Source organism: Siniperca chuatsi, linkage group LG24 (genome assembly GCF_020085105.1).
Source record: "Siniperca chuatsi isolate FFG_IHB_CAS linkage group LG24, ASM2008510v1, whole genome shotgun sequence".
Taxonomy (NCBI): Eukaryota; Metazoa; Chordata; class Actinopteri; order Centrarchiformes; family Sinipercidae; genus Siniperca; species Siniperca chuatsi.
Genome location: NC_058065.1, coordinates 8,347,958 through 8,375,288, shown reverse-complemented (window position 1 = coordinate 8,375,288; position 27,331 = coordinate 8,347,958). Strand labels below are relative to the sequence as shown.

Here is a 27,331-nt window from a genome sequence, read left to right as displayed (position 1 = left end):
GCCCTCTAAGTAAGGCTTTGAATGTGTGTGTGTGTGTCTTCATGTTCACCCTCATGCAGCAGCTCTGGCGGGTGTTTGCGAGTGTGCATGCGTGACTGCCTACTTGTGTGCCATTTTTGTAATCTGTAAATGAGCTTACTAGCATGCACATTTTTGATCCTGGACTTACTAATTTTCACAGCAGCAGTGGGATTTTTAGATGAAATATCATTTACCATAAATCTCTTCCTAGAAAAGTGATATGTAAAATGCTTTGTCGGGTTTGTATTTCCCAGAAAGGGGGTCAGGCTGATAAGGCTCTCACATTAGTCTTCATCTGCACATTAATCAGCAAACAGGCTGGAGTGTTTGCACAGGAGTTATTACTGTGTGTACAGAGAGCTTTAGCACATTAGCTGGCGACATTTGTTTTACACTTGTGCTTAGCAATGAGCTAACATGCTGACCGTGATTGGTTGAACAGGGCAGTTTCTGTAAATGTCATGCTCAGGATGAGTTGCACTTGTCAATAGCAGTTAGGCTAAATATGGAGTACAAATTATTCAATAAAAACTCAAGCATGCTGCAGCACACGCAGAGATCCAAAACAGAGTTATGATAATTATCTAGCACCACCTGCTTGCCAAAATTATTAGGGCCAGTCCACTCAGTGAACCAATCAGTCGACCACATTTGCAATTTTTCTAATATTTTCATTTATTTTGAGAACTCAAGTCATAGCAGGTAAGAGGCTGAATAGCAAATTTGTTACATTTCCGTGGTTACCACCCTGTTGAATGTTTGTTTTAGAAGGAAGCATAAATGACTAACTTAAAGCTAAATAATTTAAAGTCAGTATGTTATGTCAACTAATGATTGTCTTTGGTTTGTGATTCATTGACCCTTTAAAGGTTTATTTGCTGTACATTATCCTTTACTCAGAAATGTCTGAACTAGGGGTTCATCATCAAGCTTCTTTCCCATGATTCTCTGGGGCCCCTCTGTGGTTGTGGTCACTTGCCAAGCACCCTTATCAGTTCCTGGTGACAATCCAGGTTGCCCTCTATCCAGATAAAGAGGTAGACTACACAAACCACATGTGCCTGTGTATTTAGATCACATTCAGGAGAAAAAGAAAGGATAATGACAAAAACAAAGGTGATCCTCTGTTCGAAACCAATGTATAACGTACAGATGGGTGAAAAATGAAAGTAAATAGCTGGATTAATGAGTGAGAATGAAACATAATAAATTAACATGCTTCCATACGGTACATGGGTATATAAGTATGAAAATGATTTAAATCATATGCTATAGCCAGATCTCAACCCAACTTAACACCTATGGGAGATTTTGGAACAACATGTTAGACTCTCCACCATCATCATCAAAACACCAAATTAGGGAATATTTTTTGGTTGTTTTTCACTTGAGTGGAGTTCAGAGACTTGGAGAATCTATGACAAGGAGCATTGAAGCTGTTATTGTGTGTAAGACACTTTAGACACCGGCGTCAAACATCCACATGCATTGTTTTCTATGTGATCCCACACACCAGAGGTGTCTTGAATTGCCAGGATACACCACTGTTTTATTAACCAGCATAAATGGGTGTCAAGAAAAGCAGCAATTTTATCACATTTGCTCCACGGATCGATTGCATTCCGGCAACTGTACCTTGACTACTTCTTCGGTCGCGTCTGGATTAAATGGCACGACGCACCATGATGTGGCTAATGTGTGTTGCACGGGGGGGGGATTATAGAAAACTATGTAATATATATAAAAACTACGATAAGAAACGACAGCGCAGGACAGGTGCAACATATAGCACACGCCCAAAGGCTGTAAGCCGTACCTCACATTATACAGTTTGTCTGTATAAACAAACAAACAAAGAAGAAAGTCAGTTTTAATTGCTCATATTTACAGAGAAAGAATAAATATAGATGATAGTATATAAATCTATTTATTTTCAGTGTTGTTATCTCCCCATGTCAGCATTTTACCACCATTGTAAACCAAGCAGAAACCTGCTTCATTTCAGATGTTTCATTGTGAAATTGATGCAGGCAGGATTGAGCTGTAAGTGAAAATGAAAGCATAAGTTTAAAAAGAGCAGCCGGCCTCCTCAGGTGTTACAGTGTCTTATTAAAGAGGTAAAGTGATGCCACTAGCTGGCAACGATTTGTTTTTGTCTTAGTCAGAAGTGCACCAGCTTTCCAGGGAAGTCTGCAGTGTTTACCACTGGAGCAAGAACTGGGTCTGCACATGAGTCATTCACACACACACACACACACACACAAACACACACACACACACACATATACACACTGAGGCCAGTGACAAGTGGTTGGTAAGTAAGCGCCAGGTACAGTAAGTGAGTATTTGTGAATGAGAGGTTTGAACTTTACATTGCAAAATTTAAAAATTAACACATTCCACGAACACTATCAAAAGCATGTCTACAGCAGGATATAAACTGTGTTCAGATTAGATTTTTACTGCTTTATATTGCAGGGTCTGTGTGGGCGTGAGCGCCTTTTATGGCTCTGAACCGGTGAACTTGACACAGTGCTCCTTTCCTCGAAGGCTCAGCGGTAACTAGGTTACAAGCGCAACAGTTTCTAGGTTTATACAGAGTTGAAACACAACAAAAACTGTGAGGAAAATAAAATAAACACTAATGAGTAGGGTCAGGAGATTGCATCCTTTGGGCTGGTACCCAAGATTAGATAAGTCTCTTCAAGCCTCAGGAGGCAGTAGATTTGTTGCTTTGCAAATATATAGATTTATGTCTTGTACAAACTAGTCAAGTTGTGTTTGCATTAGTCAAGATTTATGGACACTGGTTAAAAGGGAATACCATTGTTTTAAGAGTCTCCACAGTTCTGTTTGTACACCTGCCAGTTTCCATGATTATATCTTAATTTCATGCAGTTTCTTTACTTTGTTGGTTTCTAAACACAAATACAGTATCAAATTAACTTTAAACAAGCTTCCACCGTAGTTAACAGGCCTAAATCAAAATACAGTATGGGGTGACAGTAAAGCTTGTATGGCCACATGTTTTTAAGAGTTTATTTCCTGGCGGTGATTTTTAATTTCTTCCTGAGAGTGTCAGGCAATTGACGGTAAGCAGAGTATAATGTGATGTGACACTGATATGAAAACACAAACACAAATGGTGGTGTTGAGAAAAAAAAAGGTAAAAACTGAATTAGTAGATGAATATATCTTGAACTATCTTACCAGCAAACCTCTAGCTCTAACTTAAGATAAGCGTCTTGCTTTAGATTCTTGGTGGGTTTTTAGCTCTTAAGGAGCCAGTATACTTTGTCAGAAGTGTTTGTCACAACTATTCTTCATGTGAACAACCAAGTGCAACAATATGAATGCCTTCCAGGAGAGACAGTCTGAAAATGTGTGCCGTTGTCCCCATATTTAAACGATATTGTGTCTCCCCCTTCTCTATGATGGGTGGCTTTTCACTACGAACTACTCAAAAATTACACATTTCTGTGGTATGATCTATATGTAGTCACTTCATTTCGGCTTTTTAGGACAGTATATAAAAAAATTAAGGCCTCATGTTCACTGTAACTGATTATTTTGCTCTGTGAAAAATGTTTTTCACAAACTGAACAAGAACAGAATGCAGAGTGGCATGTTATTTTCACAAAGCTCAAACACTGTCACAATGATCGCAATATTTTACACTAAAGGAAATGAGCTTATTCGCTTTCTTGGTGAGAGTTAGAAGAGAAGATTGATACCACTCTTATGTCTGTATGGTAAAATTGAAGCCACCGCTAGCAGCCGGTTAGCTTAGCTTAGCACAAGGACTGGAAACAGGGGGTAACAGCTAGCCTGGCAATGTCCAAAGGTAACAAAAGCAGACTGTAAGCTAATCATCTCCTAGCTCTAATTGTAACTATTTACTGTACGGACACGAGAGTGGTATCGATCTTCTCGTCTAACTATCTGCAAGAAAGTGAATAAGCGCCCTTCTCAAAATGTAGAACTATTCCTTTTAGTATCGTACATTTTTTTTCTGAATCCTAATTTGAAACTGGGTCTGCTACAGATTGTCTTAATGTGTGTGTAATTGTGAGTGCACTTTTACTCTCTGGTCAATAGGGAGTTTGGCAGGAATGGCGAGGGACTGCTGCTGACGTAAACAGTACTACAGACAAGGTAGTGACATGCACGTATATACCCTGGTGTAGGTGTTTTTTCCCTTGCTGGTGTGGGACAGTTGACACAAGGGACACTGAACGCTGTAACGTACTGTACAATACAAACATGTATATACTCACAAATACTGTACATTGGATCTGCTCCTGCTGTGTTATCCATGCTTGTCCTCATGATCCTATCTGAAGTGGTGATAAAAAATCCTGGAGGTCGTGTCTAACCCTCTCTCTCTGGGTCTCATACTTTCAAGGTAATTGTTGTCGTGGCCAAAAACTAATCTTGTAGGTTTATTAGAGCAAGCTCTAATAAAACTCAGGTTCCTGCACCATCACCCTGCTGCTGACGGTCTTGTATTTTGCCGTATCGTACACGGCAGGGACAGAAAGAAGGTTTCACATTCATTTTTACATAAAGATCCCTTCCAGACAAGTATAAAAACATATATACAAGTAGTCTGCTTGGAACAATAATGTGTGTCTGATGTGTGAAACAGCCTTCTAGTGTCAAACTCTACACACGTCGTTCTGTACAGTGAAGCTCAAACATCCAACTGCAGGAACAAGAAGAAAAACACATTTTTGAGTGGAGGGGGACTTTGCCTTGTGATTTTAGATTGTCATTTTTGACAAACAGCAGCTTTGGGTGCTAATCTCCCCAGAATAATTTGCACATTCTTGCGTCATCTGAACCATCTTTGAGTCTCACCCCTGTCTTTGACAAACACTGCAGTTCAGTACGCAGACAGATCTCTGGATGGCTATAAGTCTATATTATGGATTTGCTTTTATTACACCTGCCAGATACTATTAACGGGGCAGCAGTGGCACAAAGATTTAAGGAACAGACTTGGGACTGGAAGATCACTGGCTTGTACTGGCTGGTAAATGGAAAAAGTGAATGAGAAGCACTTTCCCTTCCTCCAGTAAGACAAAGTGAGGAAACTGAGAAACTGAGGTGTCCTTGAGCAAGACACATAATTCCTAACTGGTCCAGTAGAGCTGCCACAGTACGGCTGTAGTTTCCCTGGGCATATGTCAGATATATAACTGTTGGGAAGACCTGTGAAAAGGATCAATCATCTTCTCAAAAAAAGTCAAATAAAAGTAAAAGCTTCTCTGCAGTGGTTGCCTAAACAGATGTCAATATAAGGCCAAAGCGTATAGATGGTTCATGCATTAAATCTACATTTCTCTCATCCTACTTTACATTGTTGACCTGTTCAGTGACCCCTTTTCATCCTCTTCTCCAAATGCACGCAATCACACTGCTTAAATCCAGGGGTGAAGGGGTTAAAAGTTTTCACTGCAATGAAGAGGGCCCGGCTTATCCCTGAGTCTATTTTTAGAAACACACACACAAGATATGCGCACGTGCATGCATGGCGAACAAACAATCATTATTTTTGGTCTCCCTTGTTGATTCTCCTCTTCACAATTGAGCAGTTTGTTGCCATGTGTCGTGTAGCTAAAAATGGAGCACGGGACGAGTGCATGACACAACTGCTGCCTCTTTTGTGCGCCGGTCACTGTGATACCAGCAGGAGCCTCATCCAGGGTAATTTCGAGCCTTATTGTCACGTTTGTCTGCCGTCCACTTGTGCTGACATGTTGTTTCTATCCTACAAAACCAAATTATGAAATTGTGGCAGATTGCAAAATGCACTTCAGCAGCGTGTTCCCACAATGCCGCACCCTCCGTCCCTTGCTGAACCCGGTGAACAGAGATGAGGTTCCTGCCAGCCAGACACTTCATAAGATCTGTCTTCCCATGTGCCACCAACTTGGCTGTACATGACTAACAGTCCATCCCAGAACAAACCCAGGGGGGTCTCTTGTGCAACGGCCGACCCCCTACACGCACAAGCTCTGCTTTGTCCTTGTGCAAATGGAGCGCAGCACCCATCTCGTCCCAATGTACCCATCCCCCTTTAAAAACACCTAATCATGGCAGGGTGGATGTCCTGGTACATTAGAAAAGTTCTGTTTTTAATTGGTATTAGGACAGAGACAGCAGAGAGGGAACATGAGCTAATGAAAGGAACGGGACGCATCTTTTGTCCTCGTCTCTTTTGTCTCGTCCCAGCTGAGAAACGGGATACACTGTGTTCTGCCAACGAGCTGTCAGCGACAATTACGGTTTACACTGCCGCCTCAGAGCCCTGTCCTTGTGCCTTTTGACATTCTGCTCCACAGTGTTTGACACGAAGCATGGATGTCTGGCCTGGGCATCCAGGAAATACTACCGTTATGCAAGTATATCAAAATATGATCATTGCTGCAACTTGAAACACACAAACACTTGAAAAAGTCAGTTGGAAAAGTTGGAAAAATATACCAAATGTTAAATGGTGCACCTGTTACTCTGTATGCATAGTAGCTGCCGAGCAACTATCATCTCACATATTGTGGGTGTTTGTTGTTGTAAGGAATTAGGCCTAGCTACCGAGGCTTTACAGTTGCATCACAAATCTCCTAGCAACCATGAGTGGCACCATTATGGACTTCCATTAAGAATAGACTGTGTACAAATAATTGCTAAATATATGAAAACCACTCTGGAGAAAGCGTGATAGTGAATGTTACAAGTGGTGTTTCCAGGTCAGTTCAACAATTCATGCATCTATCCGTTTTCTATACGTAATAATTGTGACAATGGAGGGGGCTGCAGTCTATCCCAGAATGCAGTGGGCAAAAGTCGGGGAAACACCCGTCATAGCTTGACTCATATGGTTAGAAATACAGCTTTCTGCCATTGATGTCAAAGGTCCTTTGGACCTCTAATATGGCTACTTGGGGATGTGTTACAACACCCTCTATATAGTGTTGTGGCATTGTTTAATTATGTTGCATGGTCACTACCAACATGCATCATCTTGAACACCAAAATCTTGAAATCAGAAAAAGCTATTTTTACTGCAAATTTAGATGCAGGAAACAGTCATAAATTGTCAGTGTTGCATTTCAGTTTAGCTGTTTAGTTTTATATAAATAAAATACCGTCAATCAGGAACAAAAGAAACCAGGCAGGTTCTCACCTGGTTGTTATAAAATAAACCTAAAGTCATAAAACAAACCAAAGGTGCCAGCTTCTCGGCAGGTTTTATCCATCTCCGGTTTGCTTTGACTGTTTTCTCTTAATCAAGCTTATGCCCATAAATTGCTGCTTCTTGAGTAGTAGTTCTAAACTCGCACTCCGTAAATTATAAATTAGCTAATAAATCACATACAAATCCTTATCCAACAGTCACAGTCACGGTCATATTGGATTCATAAATCGGAACTGCAGATTTAACGCAGCCATTGCCATTAGTGCTCACACTGAAAAACACTTTGAGTCTGAGGCTTACTCCTATGCATGTTAGTTTTTGTGACTAAGTCAATGCATTTGTAGCTCCAGCATCTCTGCATTTTCACTGGTTCTACTGACCTCATGACTTTAATGTGTTTTGGATGTGCAACAGACAACCGCAGTATAATTACCAATTCCAAACTAATTTGTGATTTTATATCAAATGACAGCATTCACCGAGAAGCACAAAGAAGCACTTAGACACCATGCCAAATTGTATTACCGCTGTTTTTCCGACTCTACCAGCATGAAATGAGGGTCAGATGGTTGTTTCCGACTGTTCACGGGACGCAAACTGGTGGTGGCTCACACAGGGGTCACCCATTCTCTTTTATCAGTCGCCATGACGTCAGCCGGTGCCCTCAGGAAGCAAATTTGCGACCCAGAGGAAAAGGCTCTTCAAGGAGAGGCGTGTTTGATTAATCGTATTGTTCCTGTCTGGTTCACCTTGCTCACTGGAGTCACCCTGGATGAAGCAGCCAGAACGGAAGTGCACTGAATGTAATGAGGCTGGAGCATCCTTCCTCTCTTTCTCTGTCACTGTCTCTCTTTGTGAACGCCACAGTGGCACAGACAGACATCTCATTTCTACTACATAACAAAGACACTCTGTCAACATACAGTATGCAGTCCGGATTCAAGCTCGCCTGTCTCTCCATGCTGTCACAAAACTACATTTAACAATGCAGCGGACAGAGTTCTCCACCATTTGGTTAGCTCATCACTTCTGCACCCCCCCCCCATTTACAGCGCAGATCATAACATGCATGTTTTCAACAAGCAGTAGCTGCATTAGCTTGAGTTGACTGACTCTCTGCCTGAGGCTGGCTGAGGCTATTTATAGCTCCCCGTCTCCCGATGCTTGCCCAGTGGGACCAAGAAGAGAGGAGAGAAAGAAAGAAAGAGAAGGAGGGAGGGAGGAAAGAGGGAGCTGGAGGGAGGAGGGGGCTGCTGGGTAACTAGGCTACATTCAAGATTGATGGACCCTGTTGCCAAGGTATAGGGCCCTTCTCCTTTGCAAGTGTGTGGTTTGTTGCTTCATTACGTCCCTCGTTGTCTCTCTTGGTCTCCTGCTCTGACTCTTACAGATGTGTGTATGTTTGTACACACCTGTGCTCCTTCCATGTGCTTCTCAGGTATCAACGGTGTGGTTTGGACTGAAAGCTTATATGCTTTGTATAACTAACCACAGACAAAGACATCCGTCCCCCGTAATTCCCCGCACTTAAGTCGGAGATGTAAAGCTGTTGCCAGCAATTTGTGCAAAAAATGGTGTAGAATTACGCCAAGCCACAGGTGTCATCACACACAGATGCACCTCATTTCCATTGCAAAATCCGGCAGCGTGTATGTCATTTGAATAGGCTTATCAAGAGATATCAACTATCATTGATGTGGATTTGTTTTTTTTTTTGGAAAGGCAGGGACATGTGAGGCGGCGTGACCACCTGTCTGTTCTTGCAATATTTCCTCACCTTTTACATAAAGTCTGACACTGTGTATGTATATGAGACTGGAGATTCGACCTGCGCCCCTGTGTCTCGCAAACATTTTGGAATTTAAATAGCACCTATTTTGAGGTTGTTTCTTTTATCATAATACATCAGGCAGAAATATCTGGCAGCCACTGGTGAGAGGATTTATAAACATGTGTGTTGAAATTCGTTTGAACAGGACCAAACGTGATGTTCAAGTCCACACCCAAGTTCTCACAGGGATTGGTGTGTCAGGGGTGCAGCCATTCATGCAAGGTGGTGTGAGATGAATATACACATATAATCAGTGCACAATGCATCCTCCAGCTTCATGGCTAATTAAGTGTGTGTGTGTGTGTGTGTCTGTGTCTGTGTGTATGTGCTAGTCTGGTCCAGAGAGAATTCCAGAAATAGATCATGCACAGTGAGACGTTCGCCTGTTTTCTTCTCTTTTATTCCTCCAAAGGGATTTTACATGGCTTTTCATCTTCCATCCAAAGGAATAATTGCATGTTTGATGCCTTTAGATGTCTTTAAGCCTTGTGCTCAGAATATATATGGATCAGGTGCTTATAATTACTAAAAATACATACATATAAAGAAAATGTGTGTGTCAGTAGTCACAGATTTGTGTGCAGTCGCGATGCATGTCAATTCCATCCTCTCCTCCCTTTTTGCGCCGTTTCGTTGTTTTTCTCCATCGCCTCATCCTCCTCACCTCCCTCTCCTCTCTCCCCTCCTTACCTCTATCTTCCCCCTCTCCCCCAATGCATCCTCCTCCTCCTCCTCCACCACCCCTCTCTGTCGCTCTGCTTTTTATAGCCATGTCTTCCCAGGGCTCGGCAGCTACAAAAGCCTTTTCATGTTGCCACTATAATTACAGCCTACACACTTTGCACACACACACACACGCACAGGAGAGGAGCACAGCAACAGCACTGTGTCTTTGTGTCTGCATGTGTGTGTGTGTGCTCCGCATGTGCTGTTATACACAAAAGGGTGAGCTATTTTTACCTCTCTCCCTCCCTCTCCTCCTCTCCATCCCCCCCTCATCCCTCTCTGCTGCTGCTGCCAGCCACATTTGCTATGCTGAGCACAGGCAGAATCAGTCAAGCCCCAACATCCCTCCTCTCGCACACTGAACTCACACACGAGCACACAAGAGCTGATGAAGGCTGCTCCCTCGGTATCCCTCAGATTTCAAGCTTATTTTAAAACACTTCTGCAGCCAAGCATCTCTGCAAATTCACAGTTTGCTCTTTCACTGGTCATGGATCGGGCAGTTGCTCAGGTGGTAGCGGTAGCGGCGCTGTGGCATGTGCTTGCATCTTTGCAGATGACCTGAAGCCCACTCGCCTTGACTGTGGTCTTAACTGCCTGATTAGCAGGTTTGTTGCTGGAAGCTTGTCTCAATGTTGCGGACCATATTTGAAGCGGAGTGTGCTCTCTCTTCCACAGAGGGGATCCTGGGAAAGGAGCAGCCGCTGGAGGTTCTGAAGACATCGGCGCTCAACCACATCCCAACAGGTTGGACCCTGTGTGTGTGTGTGTGTGTGCGTGTGTGTATGTGTGTGCATGAGACTCTGTTAACCAAATCCTGTGTGTGTGCCCCTACGTGATTTCACTATTAACCACATCATGTGCGACTTTGCATGCATAGGTGTTCTTCTTAGGATGTGTCCAATTGTCATGATTGTTTCAGTCAAATTATTGTGTCCTCACTTTAAAGATTGTCATCTGTTCTGATGTAGCAGCAGTGTGACAGCTGTAACTCACAAAAATGGTTTATCTAATTGATAGTTGATAGGTTTCTATAAGTCTTGAGAAGAGTCCATGCTTGCTTCTGTACGTTATGTTTATGCAGTAATCTCACAGTGCCATTTTGTTGAATGGAAATACAGCCGCCTGAATGTAGGTGCTCTGTTTGTGAGCTTATGTGAAATTGTTGTCGGCTGTCTCAAGACAAACGGCTGCCAAAAATATACAGCAAAACAAGCAATTGTGCATCTTGGTAATGTGTTTGCTGCAAGTTCTCGAGACAGTTATAGTCCCAAAACAAATCAGAGCTACCTTTTTTGAGCCACCACTTGTGGACCCAAAATATAGGGAAAAAAAAAAAGGTTTCCGTCTCTGAATCCCCATCTGCTGCAGGTATTCTCTCTCTTTTGCTAGGACACAGTCAAAACATCCCTAAGTGTTGTACTGTATTTACAATAGCTGTTTCTACCTCCAGTGAAAATGAAGGAGAAAGTAAGAGATGAAGCAATGTAGAGGGAGGCGAGAGTAGAGAAATGAAAGGGGCACAGATGGAGATGAGGTAATCTGAAGGAGAAATGAGTCTGAGGTAATATATGCATAATGCATTATCTTATTTTTTTTTTTGACATTTCATTTTATTTTGACAGTACAGTAGAGAGAGACAGGAAAGGCAGGAGAGAGAGAGGGGGGGAATGACATGCAGCAAAGGGCCCGGGCCTGCCTTGAACCCGGGCCGCTGCTGTAAGGACTCAGCCTTGATGTGTGGTACGCGCTCTACCAGGTGAGCTACCAGGGCGCCCATTCATAATGCATTATCTAATTCCAGAATGAGGAAGCTTAAACTGTTCTCTGCATTTATTTCACCACAGAGTGCAATTTAGAATTTCCCCTTCAAAAACTAATGAAAATAGTAAAAGTGTGATTCATAATTTACTCCCCATGCTGCTCTTTAGCTTTCTGTGTCTATGCTTTCACAGAACAGCAGTAAGCAGGTAGGTGCTGTTGAACACTCGAGCAGCGGTGAGCTCAGCCAGCCTGTTGCTTTGGAAGAACAAATAAATAACAACTTGGTTTCCTCTTTACTTTGACCCAAAGTATCTTTCTCCTGTCCCAAATCTTACTGAAGCCTCACATGTGCTCTCATGTTGTTGTTGGGGTTATTTTGTGTGTGCCTCCGGCTAGGCTGATAAAATATTGAAATTCACTGGAGTAACTTCATCAGATATTCTCGAAATCTGTTGTCTTGGATACAGAGCTGCCGGGGCCTCCACATTGGTAGCCTGTGTGACCTGGACTGTTTGGATCTGCTCCTCACAAGATGAGGAGAGTGCACCTGTCTAAGAGCATTTGTACAGCACTCTGTAGCATCCCTCTACTATGGAATTGTTTCCTCATAGAAAATGCAAAATGCAAATTTTACATCGTTAAAGTCCTGAATGCTTTGTCATCTAATCTTTATGTAATCAGATCCTGCTGGATGCATATAAGCACACAACATGCAGTGCTTTCTTTTGGGATGCAAAGCAGTGGTCGCTGCACCTGCAGGGAACTTCATGACTCAAAGTAAACACCTGAGTTTGGGTTCACACAAAGTAGAGCTGGTTGTTTTAAATGCTTTGTTGAACTTTTGTTATGATTTATTTAACCATTAACCTGACCTCTTGACAAGAAAGGAGAAGCCTTAACAGGCTCTTTTTGAACTGGTGCTAAAATGTTTGTTGATTAATTGATTGATTCGATCATTGAATCATTGAACTCATATATCAAGCAAAAATGTAGAACAGTCATTTCTAGCTTCTTAGGTGTCAAGATTTTCTTGTTCTTCTCTGTCATAAATTTTATATTTTTGGGCTGTTGGTCGGACAAAACAACCAGTTTGAAGGCGTCACCTTTGGGATGGGCATTTTTCACTATTGTCATTCTGTGAAATCTGTGATGCTAATGATTTTTGATTGATCAATTAACTGTTTGGTCTATAAAATGTCTTTCTCGAGTGCAAGAGCTTTTTAGTAAGTCTATAAAATGTCAGAAAATCACACTTTCCTTAAACTCTTCACGTTAGTTTTGTCTGACCAACAGTCCAAAACCAAAAGACGTTTAATTTATAATCACATAAGACATAGAAAAGCAAATCTTAAGTGACAAGCTAGAACAAGGGAATGTTTGGAATTTTAATCAAAGTTCATCTTACCTATATGATCTGAATGCTTTTTATCTGTCTGTATAGATTCAAGATTGAAATGGTGCAACCAGTGCTTGGCTACAGGGCTCACCTCTCACTAAGGCCAAGCATGCTTCAAATATCCAGTATACTCATGGAACTGAACACGTTCCTGCATGTACTGCACCTCAACCTTCACACGTCGTCCCCCTCTACGTCTCACGTGTTATGTCTCTGCCTCGCATTCACCCATCTCCTTCCTCTCAAGCTGCGGCGCTGCAGACCGTTGTATGATGTCATTGAGAACGTGGCAAGTCGGAGCTCGTTTTTAGCAGAACAAGACTCGCTGCACCTCGACACGTCCCCCGTCACGCCCTCCCTGTTCCTTTCCCTATCTTGTCAGAGTTCTGGCTCGTTTCTTAAGAGGTCACTTTGCCATTTTGGCAATCAGACAATCAGTCTTTGCTGCAGGTTTATAACCAGGAAAAGCTCTTGTCATCTCCAAGAGTTTGAGCTTACATGGAGGCAAAACTGAGAGAGTCAATGGGAGAAAGTAACGTAGGCTGGCCCTCAGAGACTAATCAGTAAGCGAACCGCAGTTATTTTCCACCATCAACAGATGTGCTACTTGTTGCCTCTCATCTCTCCCCGCTGCTAAATTCACTGTGAAACCCTGGGCAGAATATCTCCTCTTCTTTGTCATCTCTTTGCATGGTTTAAAAAGCCACATTTCACTGTGGCCGCCCTAAACAGCTCTGCTCCGCTCAGTGTGACATCTATTAAGCCTAACGAGTGTGGAGCTCAGGCAGTCAGACCGTGGGATATACACTCGGCGAACCGATTCTCAAATCAGAGACGCCAGCCCTCTGCATTGTCTGGTATAAATAGATCTGCAATTGGAGCCAGAAGAGTTGTGGAGTGCGCCCGAGGGGTTGTAAACAGATTGTGATTTGTTGCGGGGAGATGGAGGGAAGAAAGGTGGGAGGGAGCTATTGAGCGGAGAAGGATGCAGAGCAGGGACGGAGGATAGGTCAAGAAGAAGCAGGATGGAGGGTAGTGAGCAGAAGAACCTGCTGAAAGGAAAGGTGGTGAGGGAGTAAAGGTTCAGAGATAAAGGAGAAAAAACATCCAAAGAGAAATAACCTGTAGTAATGTCATAATTGCACACTGGTGGAGAGACACTTTTGTGCTGAGATGTTCAAATCATAAATTATATGCAAGTGTGGTTGAGATTCCCTCTCATGCTTAAAAAATGTTCCATATCAAACTTAAGGAAACTTCTAAATGCACAAAGGGAAGACAAGAATAGGAACAGAAAAGTGAGGTCTCTACTTTAGAGAAAATACCGTCAGTTTGTCAAACTGGAATTAAACTGAAGTCCTTGCTCTTGTCACATGTCAACTCATGTTGATCCATGTAAGGTTGTTAGTTGTGTAAGACTCCTGGAAGCTCCTCTGGTCTCCCTGAGACGGCTCGTTTCTCTTTGTTTTGGTGTTCTCTGAGTGCCCCCATATTGTCTTCTATCTGGCACACATCAGTTAACTGAGGTACGTGTTTGACGTCACTTCTTGTTTACACAGATGTGCTGATATCAGTGTTTATCTTTGTCATGTGGCAGCCAAGGTAGTGTGATAGGCTTCTCATTAGCCATAAATGTTTTTTCTAACCACTGCTGTTCAGTGGCCAGTGTCATTGACAAATTAATTAAACAACTAACTGTTTCAGCTGTAGCCTGATATATACCCCAAATGAACACATATGCCTAGAGATAGTCTGTACATTTTATCTCACAGTTATTCTCATTTTACCTGAACCTGCTAAAAGTTTTCTTGAAATCTTTGCATGAAAGACTTTTCTTTAGAAGTTTAGTTTAGTTTGTTTTATTTGCACACATATACAACAGCATGAAAGCAGATAACAGAAATAAAACATGTGACAGCAGAGGTCAGGAAAAGGAAACAAATGCTAAACTAATAAATAAAACATGATTTGGCAAAATACAAAGTCAAATAAATGATAATAAGAAACACACAAAATGAGTTCACCAAATCAGCAGCTCTATCCAAATGTGCAGATACATGCACACACATATACAATTAAACAGAATGTTTGTGACAAGCAACAAAATGTCAAAATAAGACATCTGTACAACATTGGAATACCAATCCCTAATTTTATTATGATTCTCCAGTATTTAAAAATCTTAGGGAGCCTCCCTGCGGGGAAAGTCCTTACTCGGCTTCACCTGAAACCATTTTGTGGTTTAATTTGTTTGGGAAATGCGGGCAAATTTCAGGCCAGGAATATGAGTGCACAGTATTAAAACCACACGAAAGAGAAAGAGAGAAATGGTTATTATAAGTTAAGGGGCGGGGGGACAAGCAGCCAAATGGGACGCCTGCAAGTGAGTGGGAGAAGGAGGCAGAGATATTTGATGCACTACAACCGGCGTGGAGGGTTTTCCTTGGCCTTAGAAGCAAGGAAAGAAGGTCGAGCGGGGAAAATAGCAGAGAGGGAAAGGAGAGAGAGAGAGACAGAGTGTGTGAGAGTGAGTGCTCTGTGTGTGTGTGTGTGTGTGTGTGTGTGACGTTGGTTCCTGGAAAAGCAGAGGGCTGCAGAATAAACAGGCTGCATGCCTGAGACTGCCCTGTGATGTCACCACTGGGCAAGCAAAGGACGAGGGGAGGAGAGAGAGAGGAGAGAGAGAGACGCCGATCAGGTTAAACAGGAGAGGGGATGAACGAAGAGCAAAAAGTGACAGTGGTGGAGAGCAAGAAGAGAAGTCAGATGAACAGGAAAGGGAGCGTGCTGTCATTCCCTGTAATAGACTGAAGGAGGAAGAGAGGAGGAGGAGGTGCAGTGATAAGGAGGAGAGAACAGAGAGAGGTGGCTGCTGAAAAGACTAGGAGGAGGAGAGCACTGATGGGTACGTTTAACGACAGCAACGATTCCCATCTCTCTATCTCTCTTTCTGTATCTCCCTCTTTTGTGTGATGAGCAATTAGCGCTGTTGGTGTGGCAGAGATGCCATATGAGGTGTGTTCGTGCATTTGTGTGCGTCACCATCAATAAGCATGCGAGGCTGTTTTTGTTGTGTGAGGGACTCAATATCTGTAGAAGAACATTTTGTACGGGGAGAGTGTGTGTGCATGCGTTTGTGTGTATTAGTTATGGATTTGCATTAGCCAAGATTGGAGCCGCAGCGCTTTGACAAGTGCAGTTTACAGTCATAATTACATCTCTCCTGTCCTGTCTTTCTTTCCTTTTCTAATATATATGACAAAAAATAATTGGCTTGCTCCTATACTTGCTAAAACTAATATTAGATAAGAAAAAATTGGGCCTTTTTCCACCCAGACGTCACCAGTCACAGTGCATGTTTACCTTTGACGTCAGTTTGAAACTGACCCTGAAGACTTAATATGGAGTCCCTGCTACTTTCAGCCTTCAGCCAAGGCTCCTTTATTGTCAGGAAGACATTGACTCAGGATCTCAAACTGTAAAGTGACTCATACAGATCCAGGTACAATTGTGACATAACTGCAAGAAGCACTTTTTTGAGTCTCAAAAATGTGAAATTAGCGAGAAAAGCAACTTCAAAAACCAAAATGTTACTGTAAATAAGAAGAAGAATTTCTATAATTTTGATTATTTTTAGATCCAACATCTTGTTTTCAAAACTCCCTGTTCGTTTTTTGATGCAAATGCAAACTTTCTCTATAGAATGAGTCACGATTGTAGGAGTTAGTCTTTACTAACAAGCCCCCTCCCTCCTTCCCTTCTCGTCTCATCAGCTGCCAAACTGTAACCGTTGTCGCTTCTAACATGAGCAAGGGCCAGAGAACAGCCAAAACTGAGGGCGTCGCTGCATTTAATTAAATATTGGGTACCTTGTTAGTCAGATTCACAAATGGCATAAAGCTTGTAGCTCCTTTTCACGGAAGGAAATTAAATGTGGAAGAGCAAAAAAAGGGACACTGAGGTTAAAGGGAATTAAAAAGGCATCTTATGACGGGGAAATGTCACTTTGGACTCATTGTAAGCAGATTATATATTAGACTGTGCCGGCCACTGACTCATATATTGATGTCATCCCCCACAAGACGGTAGTCCTCAAGGACCCGTTGCATGTTGTTCTCCTATGGCATGGATGACAATAGCCGCGGGGGTACGTCTCACCTGCTGCACAAAAACACAAAAGAGGTAGTGGAGTTTTTAAAGGCGCCATATGGCTTTATTGGCAAGTGAAGCTGTTTGGATGCACAATTACAGTTCATCTGCGCTAGATGATGTTCCGAAGAAGAAAAAGGCTCTTTCCAAGCTTATGTCTGCAAGGATCTTCTATGGATGGTTTACGGCTTTATTTTTCAAACTTGGCACGTCTCAAAAAAAGATCAGATCGGATCTGAAGAGAGTGCGTCTGTGTTGGGGCCCATGCAGAAAACTTTGGAGTGGAAATGAAAAGATATCAACATTTTTTTAATAAAGATTCTTCTAGCAAGAGATGTGTCTGTTTTTTGTCAGACATCCCTCAAATTAGCCTGAGTGGCTATTTGACAAGTTAAGTGTAATCACTGAAGCCTTCTTAAAGGTATTTTCACACTTCGATAGAGTGCGAGTGTGACATCCTAAAAATAAACATGAGAAATCTCTCCAGGTTTTAGGCCTACGTGCTTCAGACTTGTCACACTGTCTAATGCTCGCCGTGTAAGTGGCTCTATGAGTTTATCTGTGCGTTTGTTTGGACATGTGTGTGGCTCTGTAACCCTGCTATTAAGTATGCCAGTGATGGCGTGTTTGCCTCTTTATTAACAAAGTTCCAGGCAAGTATCTCTGGCTCTCACCGCGCGCTCAGTAAACATGTAGGTAAATAATCAGCCAATCGACTCCTTTATTCAGTTTTAATGGGGAGGAAGCCGCGTGATTGGAACGCTTCCTGTGCAGTGATTTGTGGGTGGCTGGCCAGGCTCAAGGTCTGCACCTCGCCGGGTCAATGCAATCTTTGTCAGATGTCGCCGGGCTTCATGTGTAACTGCAGCATCTGTCATAGGTTGTTTGTGTGCAGCAACTTTTTTGCATATACTTAAGAGATTAGGAAAAAAAGGCATCAATGTCACTTTTTCATTGCTACAGGCTTTTTTTTAAAGTGATGTGAAGCTTTATTGATTCCCATAAGAACTCTTTCACAAGGAGGTCAGAGGTCACGGTTATCTATTAAAAAACACTCCTTTAACTGGTATGATTTCAAAAATGGAAGATGGTCACCATCGTCCAGTACAGATTGATTACTTTTGACAGACATTTAAGGTTTAGACCTTTTGTTTGGGATCGCTGGTCAAATAACAATCAGTGCTTCTCACTTACATGCATCAATCATGTTGCACACGGCTAAAGATGTTTTATTATCAGGGGAAACTCTGCTAATTTGATTTATCACTCTGATATCACTGTTTTGATAGCAGCTTGAATTTTTTTGCCCCTATATTGTACATCAATTGAAAGCATATTTTAAAATAAAAGTATGTAATTTATGTTATATGCACACACCATAGTGTTTCTAAATATATGCAGCTATGTATTTCCTTTACAAAAATTGCAGAAAAACTGGTGAAAATTTAAAAACGCATTAATTAAAATCGCAAAGCTTGAATCTATTTCGCAACCCTTTGATGCTTCAGAATTGATGCTGATACTGATGCCAGATATTGCTTCAGTTTGGTGCCAACAGGTATCTTCTTATAATGCTGAATTCTGCATCTGTGAGCAGGCAGACACATTAAACAACATTTTGAAGAGCTTTGGTATAATCCCATTCAGCTGCACAATGTCTCTCCTTGCAGTTGTATTAACTAACAATGGATCAATGGGACACACAGGAACATCTTACAGTCATTTTTAGCTTCACAGTATGTTTTGGTCCTGTCTCATCTCTGCATTTTTCTTTGTAGCATGTAGCTTACAACAGCATATAATAACATCTAAGAACATACAGGACCATATTCAATCACAATGTGCAGGTGTAGAGGTAACATGACAATGTTACTGTGTTATGGTTGTCTGTCTATTATCTGTCCTTGAGTATTTAGAAAGACTGTTGAAATGAGATCAGTTTTCTTCAGTGTGACGTCTGTCAAACCAAGAATCAACACACATACTGTAGTTTGGTGGGCATGGCCACCTTCTTGGACCAAACCATTTAAACTAACAGTGTAAAAAGAACACAGACAGAGTCCACAACATGTCCTGTATGGTTGCAACTCTGTTCTAACTTCTCTTTGTCTCTACAGTGGACATCAACTCGGCGCTGCCCCTGCGTCTCCCTCCAGCCGCCATCCCTATGGACCTGCGCGTGGACCATCACCAGCAGCAACAGCAGCAGCAGCAGGTGTCCTCGCTCTCCCCGCCCGGTCAGCAGTCGTCCGGCCCGGGTTCTCTGGGAGGAACGCCCTCTGTGCGCGAGCAGCAGCTGCAGCAAGAGCTGCTGACCCTGAAGCAGAAGCAGCAGATCCAGCGGCAGATCCTCATCGCTGAGTTCCAGCGGCAGCACGAGCAGCTGTCCCGGCAGCACGAGGCCCAGCTCCAGGAGCACATTAAGGTATATCATTTACATTTCTTATGGGTTAGGCTTGTTGATAAGAACAGTGGTGGTATGTATTTAAGTGCATTTAAGTATAATGTTGAGATACTTGTTCTTGAGTATTTCCATTTTATGCTACTTTATTCTTCTCCTCCACTACAATTTGGAGCCAAAAATTGTGCATTTTAATTTAATACAAAAAATAATCAACTAATAAATATATATATGTATATGTTCTTCAAACTTGAGTATTTTTTTTCATGGAATTCACTTACAACTCAAATTATTCCTGTAGATATACAGCATACCAGCCTCATCGTTAAAGCTGTAGACCAACAGCAGCCAACAATGTACATAAACAAATATGATTAAACCTGCGCAAAAGAACAAGAGCAAGTTTTTATTTAGCTCCTCCAAGGCAACAATCCAAACTCAAACTAGCAGGCTTGTAGCCCAAACCTATTTAAAACTGTACCAACCAAAGCAGAGCAGCTCTTCATTTAGTCTGCCACAGGATTCTTCATTAACAGACTAAACTCACCAACAGAGAGCAGCTCTGTCAGCTTTAAATCTCTTTGCTCTGAGTAAAGAAGGAGGCACTTTGGCTTCATTTGCTTCAGCTTCAGCAATGGATAACAGCAATATAAGGATGTGCTTAGATTCAGAAAATGTGTGACTTTTGTAGCACTGGTGGTGTGATACATAACTAGACCTGTATGCACCAGTCCTGTTGTAGCCTTACTTTAAATATCAGCATCTAATAATATATACTGTATGTTCAGAAGGAGTACGTTTTAATATGAAGAGCAAATGTTTGACTCTTTCAATGGACAGTTTTTGTTTTTCAGAACAGAAACAAAATGGTACTTTGAGCCAGAATTGCTTTACACATCGAGCAGTACATGACATATAACAGATCAAGCTGGGATCACACGCCGTATCGTAGTGACCTGGAAATACAAAGTGAATCTAGATCAGCACGCCCACACTCTGAAGCTTTAATACATCAGGGCCCCTGAGAGCACCAGAGAGCTCCTGTGGGGCTGAAATGTCATATAAAATGATTCTAGTGTTTGTTCCTTTTTAGAATATTACTGCTGTAAAGTGAATTGTAATACACGCAGATACAGCTGAACTACTTCTTTTTTCAGGACTTTGAATAAAATGTCTAAAAATGGATTGTGGGGGCAGGAAATTAGATTGCAATGTGCAGGATTACATTAGTTTGAATGTAATGATTTAAATTCCTCATGTGCAGCTTGATTCATACTGGAGGTCTTTGTTCCTTCCTCACTTTCTTTCTTACTTACTGTCTTCCTTCTTTCCTCTCTTTCTTCCTTCTTGTCTTTCTGTTTTTCCTCTCTTCTTCTCCCTTCCTTCCTCTCCTCCTCTTTTTGCTTCTCTCCTCTCTTCCTATCGTCTTTCTTCTCTTCCCCCTTCTTGTTTTTCTTTCCTCTCTTCCTTCCTTACTGCCATTGTCATCCTTCTCTCCTCCCTTCCTTCTTTCCTCTGTTCCTGTCTTCTTTCTTCTCTTCTATCTCTTCTTCCTTCATTTCTTTCTGTCATCCTTATTGTCTTTCTTACTGTCATCTTGTGTTTCTTCTCTTCCTTCTGTTGTTTCTTCCATGCTTTCTTGGTTCTTTCCTCTCTTCCTTCCCTCCTGTCCTCTTGTCCTCCTTTTTTCCACACTCTTCTTTCCACTCACCCATCCTTTCTGTCTCTTTAGTTTCTCTTTTTTGTCCGCTCCTCTCTTATTTCCTGAATGTTTTTAACGTCCTTCTTTTCTTCCTTCTTTTCTTCTACACTCTCTTTTTCCTTCCTTCTTTTCCTTTTTCTCTGTTTATTAAAAAAAAAAACATTCATTCACATATAATTGAGTTTGATATCATCATCATTGTTAGACAGCCAAACTTGATGATATCATTACAGACCATCTGTAATGAACAGTTGAGTCCCCTCTGTTGGCTCGTTTTGTGATGTTGAGGGATGAGCGATGCTGTCTGAAGGGTTGTCTGGCCTGTGGTGGGGCTGCAGGACCACTCAGGTGGAGGCCAGTGACGCACACTCCTGAGCAGGGAGGCCTGGCCTCAATCAGCCCCATTCACAGCCCCTGTGTACACACACACACACACACACACACACACACACACACACACACACACACACACACAGGCGTACAGGCATTAAAACATACACATCCTCTCAAATGTCAGCAAACACACATGCCCAGTTTACTTCCACATTAGGGGCAGCAACACACACAACTGCATGCACACACTTGCATATACACACACTCAAATGTCTGCAAACACACACATTTCTTGCATGTTGACAAGAGGGAACTCTTATAAAGTGAGAGCTATCCTGAAGCTCTTTACAGTATTAGTCAAAAGGGAAACTCGATGTGTACATCTCTGGTTTATTGAGCCACAGGGGTTTTGGGTGTGTGTGTTTGTGTGTGTATGTGGGTGGGGAGGTTACTTTGAGCCATCCCACCCACTCAATCCCCGGTCCCCGATGTTGATTGAAAGGCAAACAACTGATCGCGGCTCCGGGCTGGAAGCAGGCCAGAGAGCCGATGTGCTTTTCTCCCGAGCCCCACCTCACCTTCCTCTCACCTTTGGCCGCTAATTTATTCACAGACTTGTCTCAAACATTTGATTTGCCCTCACGGTAAACACAAGCACATGTCCCAGCTACTGAGCGTCTATTTACAGTGTTTAAAAACACCAACAGAAGTTGATTACATGCAGTTACAGTAAACTGATCAAATATTGCCATTGGGTGTGTGATGATAGGGGGAAGAGGAGTGCAGAGTGTCGATTCCTTGGCACATCAGAGAGAGGTCATTATGGAGCTGATTGCAAGCACAGACAGCTTGCCTATTTATTGTATATTACAGAGACATTAAAGAGTAATTGGGACTCTTGATTTGGAGCCTTAGGTCGAAGAAATGCATTAAGGCTCAGAAGAAGGTGAAAGCAGGCTTCAGTGTGCATTTGTAGCATTTAATTGATGCTTTTATCCACAGTGACTCACTGTGAGTTCTGGGTCTCATTCAAGGACACTTCAGTGGGACGAAGAGGTGTTTGTGAGCACATTTGGGCTTTTATTTTTGACCTTTTGGTTACAGGACAAACCCGTGAAGCCACAGTTGGGCTTGTTCCTTCAGTGTAAAGGCCTGAGGAGAGGAGGACAGATTTTTACATTTAAAGCATTTAACAGATGCTCTTCTCTCTCTTTTCTGGAGTGACGAGGAAGTGAGCAGATTGGATTATGCGTCTTGCTAAAGCCTCATCCCTAGTTAAATTGTTTATATTTATTTAAAGGCTTAAGCTTGTGGCCTGAGGTTTTTATAGAACTGCAAAGGTTTTATTTTATTGCTTCAAACAGCTGTCAACTTAATTATTTCAGATGGCAACTTAAGCAGACCAGGAATGGAATGTAAATAGATGTTTAAAGACGAGAAAGTAATGAATTGATTAACTGAAAATATTAAGTGACTGTATCTTATCTTGCAGCTAAGCGAGCTTAAGAAGTGTTAAAGTTTAAATATATTGCTTTGTGTGCTAATAAACCATGTTTTCTACTCATGCAATTTTAAGCATTTATCAAGCAATTATCCTCCACACAGTCTCTAAAATATGACGCAACAGGCTTAGGATGATGAAGTTTTTACTGACATGATTCTGATGTTTCTTCCTACAGCAGCAACAAGAGCTTCTGGCGTTGAAGCACCAGCAGGAGCTGCTGGAGCACCAGAGGAAGATGGAGAACCACCGTCTGGAGCAGGAGCTGGAGAAACAGCAAAGGGAGCAGAAACTGCAGCTGCTGAAGAACAAGGAGAGGGGACAAGAGAGTAAGTCGCAGATACAGTACTGAAACATGATGGGAAATTGAGAAGCACTGCTAGCCAATTCAAGTTGTCCACCAGCCATCCTTTGGAACAGCTCATACCTGTTTGTTTGCACATATCTGATAGTCTAACATATTTTATATTTTGTACAAAAATCACACAAAACCACATTTGTACTTGAAATTTAAACAATATCTTGAAAATGCAACTCAATCTGACACCTGATTCAGATTGTAAGGTTTTTTGTTTTCTCTCACCCTCCGTGCAACATGTATTCACATATTGGAGGAAAGAAAATAAGAGAATAGCGGTTGTTGAAGAAATTACTGTAAAAGGTGACACACCTCTTCATTAAGAAAAGATATTGGGAAGTCAATCAGAATAACAAACAGCCACAATTCCATGTTAGTAGCTTGTAAATAGCATCTAGTTTCACTCTTATTGTTTGTACTCACTTCATTTAAATGTTTTAGGCAGTGTTGTAGTCACAGCAAATGACGATTTTGTCAAAACACAAAAATCCAGTCACTTGTAAATTACCTAAAATTAAACATCACATTTTAAACCTGAAACTGTAAACGTTTTTGGGACCCCCACACCACTGCAGATGATAGAAAATTTTGTTTCCCGTTTTGAGAACATCAGCCTGTTTGGTTGCATCTGCCGGGGGTCTGAACTCTAGCAAGAACTCTTCGTTCAAAATGCTCCAAGGTTGAAAGGACCTTTGAGATCAGTATTCACGGAGTGTGTTTATGTGTTTCTGTGCATGCGAGTGTGTGTGTGTGTGTGTGTGTGTGTTTGCATGTCTGTGTATTTCCATTTTACTTGGAGAACCTGTGTATTTGCAGTGGTAAATGAGCTGTATTAGCTGGTGGCCTTGGCATGGGCTAAGCCAAGTTATTACCACTGCCTGCTGGATGTCTCTCAACAGTTCATTGAAAGTGAGTGGACAGGAGTCCTTGAGAGCAGTTTACACACTATATGGAGAGCGGTTACAGATCGAGGTTGCATCCGTGTGATTCGAGCGTGTGTGTGAGAGAGGCATTGCTCAGTGTGTTTGCTCTCACCTGTACCTGCATTTTGCATCGTTTTCATTTCTTTTTCCTGTATTCTCGTTTCAAAATCCCACTCCTCTGGTTGTGATGATCAGGCTCCAGGGCTATGTCCATAAATGTTACTCTTAGATGGCTATAGTAGGGCTGCAGCTAATGATTATTTTCATTGTTAGTTAATCTGCTGATGATTTTCTCTGTTGATTATTAATAATTTGGTCTCTAAAATGTCAGAACGTAGTGAAAAATGCCAATCTCAATTGCTTGTTTTGTCCAAACAACAGTTCAGAACCCAAATAATTTACATTATATTACATTATATTTAAACAAAGAAAAGTACACATTTTTCACTCTGGAACAGCTGAAACCACTCTGGTGTATTTGATTGATAAATTACTTAACTATTATCAAAAGAGTTGCAGATTGATTTTCTGCCAGTAATCGATTAATCGACTAATCAACTAACCGGTTAAGCTCTAGATAGGGGCATCACCTGATGTTGTACTGTACGTATGTGGCTTGGGAGACACAAGAATACTTTTAATTTAACAAATCAACATTAAATGGACAGTATCTCTTATTTTTGAGTCATCTCTCTTCAGATTTCTATAATTAGTGGTCTCAAACTGTGAGATTATGGTAAAATTATTGCACACTGGGGTAACCGGGTGGGTTTAAGACACTCAACATATAATTGGAAATGTTCCCAGTTCGAGTCCGGACAGGGACCTTTGCTACAAGTCATCCCCTATCTCTCTCCATTCATTTCCTCTCAGCTCTGTACTGTCCGCTATGTAATAAAGGAAAAAGTGCCAGTGAAGTTAAATGATGTCCACATTTCTGTCAAGTCATTAAAAACCTCTGGTGGGTCAGTCATTACAAACACATTCTGTCTGGAAACCAAAACCTTTTTGGAAGCCAACGTTTCCTTTTGGGGGGAATGTGCATAAAATGATGCTGTGGCCCTGAAAAACATGGGAGTTTGAATATTTCACTTTCACGCTGTAAACATCATATAGCGTCAATGAAGAGCATGGAACAAGGCACATACAGAATGTACAGTATATGAAATACTGTCAGACAAAGTGGAAGAAGATGTTTTTTTTCAAACTTATATATAGTTCCCCTCAGGTGGGAAAACTGGATGGTGAGTTAAAAGAGATTTGAATCATGGCTGCAGTCTACAAGAAAGCATGTGCCAACTGCCCATGATAACTTGGCCTCTTTTTCACAGACCATCACAGACCCTCTACAAGGTCTTGACAGTCATTTGTTGTGGCCAATTCTGGTTTAGAGAATATAATCTTTTAATCTGTTACAATTTTGTCATATGAGGATTTTCATTTCCTAAGATTCTTTTGTAAGAGTTTTCTATCTCAATTCCTTCTACATCTTTATTCCTTAGGTGCCGTGGCCAGTACTGAGGTGAAGATGCGGCTCCAGGAGTTTGTCCTAAACAAGAAGAAGGCCCTGGCCCAGCGGAGCCTCAACCAAGGGGGCCTCCCCAATGACGCTCCCTACTGGTACCGGTGAGGAACAGTTATTGCTTGAATAACTAGAGACTGAATAGAAAAGTAGAAGGCGTATAGATGCATTTTGATTTAACTCGACTAACTCAGCTAGTGGTTTGCATTATACAGTAAAGGAAAGACTTCATGGCATGTTTTGACATCATCACCTGTCTCACATTGATAAATCACTATCAATCCTGTCAGTTTGCGGGCCGGAAAACAATTTGAATATATTTATATTCCAATTCTTTGTAATGATTGTAAGCAGTAGAATATAGCAGAAACTGCCTGCAGATCTTTATAAGTTTGGATGGCAAGTTTGGATGGCAATTCTCTCTCTGACAGCAGATACATTTTGAATTGAATTGTGTCTTAATCACCGGGCTTCCCCTCTTCCTCACCTGCCACACTGTATGAGCCTGACTGAGAGATAGATCGAGCAGGGTTATAAAAGGAATGCACATGCACACTCACACACACGTGAGAGCAGGATATTGGAACATGATGATAGGGGCTCTCAAGGCTCGGCCTTGAATGTTTATTGTAGCATCTCTGAAGCCCTTTCAAGGTGTGTACACTTGCTGTTTCCTCTTTGCTCGCTCTGGTAGTCGCCTGTCACATGATTTCATGTCTGTGAGTGACCACATGGATGAATGGAAACGTAGTTATGCAAACCAAAGAATTTAATATAGACACACCAGTAAAATTTGTGTACATCTGTTGTCAGACTCTCCCAGTCAATATCATTACCTACTTTTGCAGTTTTTGAATGATTGTTATATGGAAGTTTCCTGAATTAAGTACTCCATCTCTTTCAGTATTTATACAGCTTGTCTACTCAGAGAGATTATTGGTTTTCCTGGTTTGCAGTGGTGGAGGAAGTAATCAGATCCTTTACTTCAGTAAAAGTAGTAACACAACAATGCAAAAAAACTTCCAATACAAGTTAGGTGCATTCAAAATTAGTACAGAAGTATTATTAGCAAAATGTAATAAAGTAACAAAAGTAGAGCTCATCATGCTGAATGGACTCTTTCATGGTGTTATGTATATTACATTATTATTATCATTGATGCATTAATATGTGAGCAGCATTTTTGTTGTAGGTGGTCGTGGTGGATGTGATTTTAACGACTTTACAAAGTGTAGTCAGAACTTCAATATTTGAAAGCCATTTTTGGACGCAATTGAGTCGTAAAACCTTAGTTTCAAGTGCAGTGTTTTAATTTAAATCAACTTGTTAAAAAAATGTTCTAAAAATGAGTGTATCAAGAAAGAATAATGCAAGTTGCAGCACTAGAATTTGAAAATGTTTATTTTAGGAAATTCTTAAAACAAGTTGATTGGCATTGAAAACAGGTTGAAGTAATCTTGCAACACCGTCAGTTTTATTTTCTTTTTATCAGAAAATAAAACT

The 27,331-nt window shown here is 41.5% G+C and overlaps 1 protein-coding gene across 8 annotated transcripts in view; it reads left to right on the top strand.

The window, feature by feature from the left end:
- LOC122872100 (histone deacetylase 4-like) overlaps window positions 1-27,331 on the top strand; it is a 63,626-nt gene that overhangs the window by 7,173 nt on the left and 29,122 nt on the right. For 3 of the 8 annotated variants that reach the window (XM_044187827.1, XM_044187826.1, XM_044187828.1), the window contains exons 3-6: window positions 10,458-10,526; window positions 19,206-19,513; window positions 23,204-23,354; window positions 25,809-25,932. In XM_044187827.1, the coding sequence (XP_044043762.1) occupies window positions 10,458-10,526; window positions 19,206-19,513; window positions 23,204-23,354; window positions 25,809-25,932 (652 nt within the window). Of the gene's footprint in view, window positions 1-4,119; window positions 4,177-10,118; window positions 10,527-15,197; window positions 15,845-19,205; window positions 19,514-23,203; window positions 23,355-25,808; window positions 25,933-27,331 lie in introns of those variants that run through there. The other 5 variants (XM_044187831.1, XM_044187825.1, XM_044187824.1 and 2 more) reach the window with 5 other exon arrangements.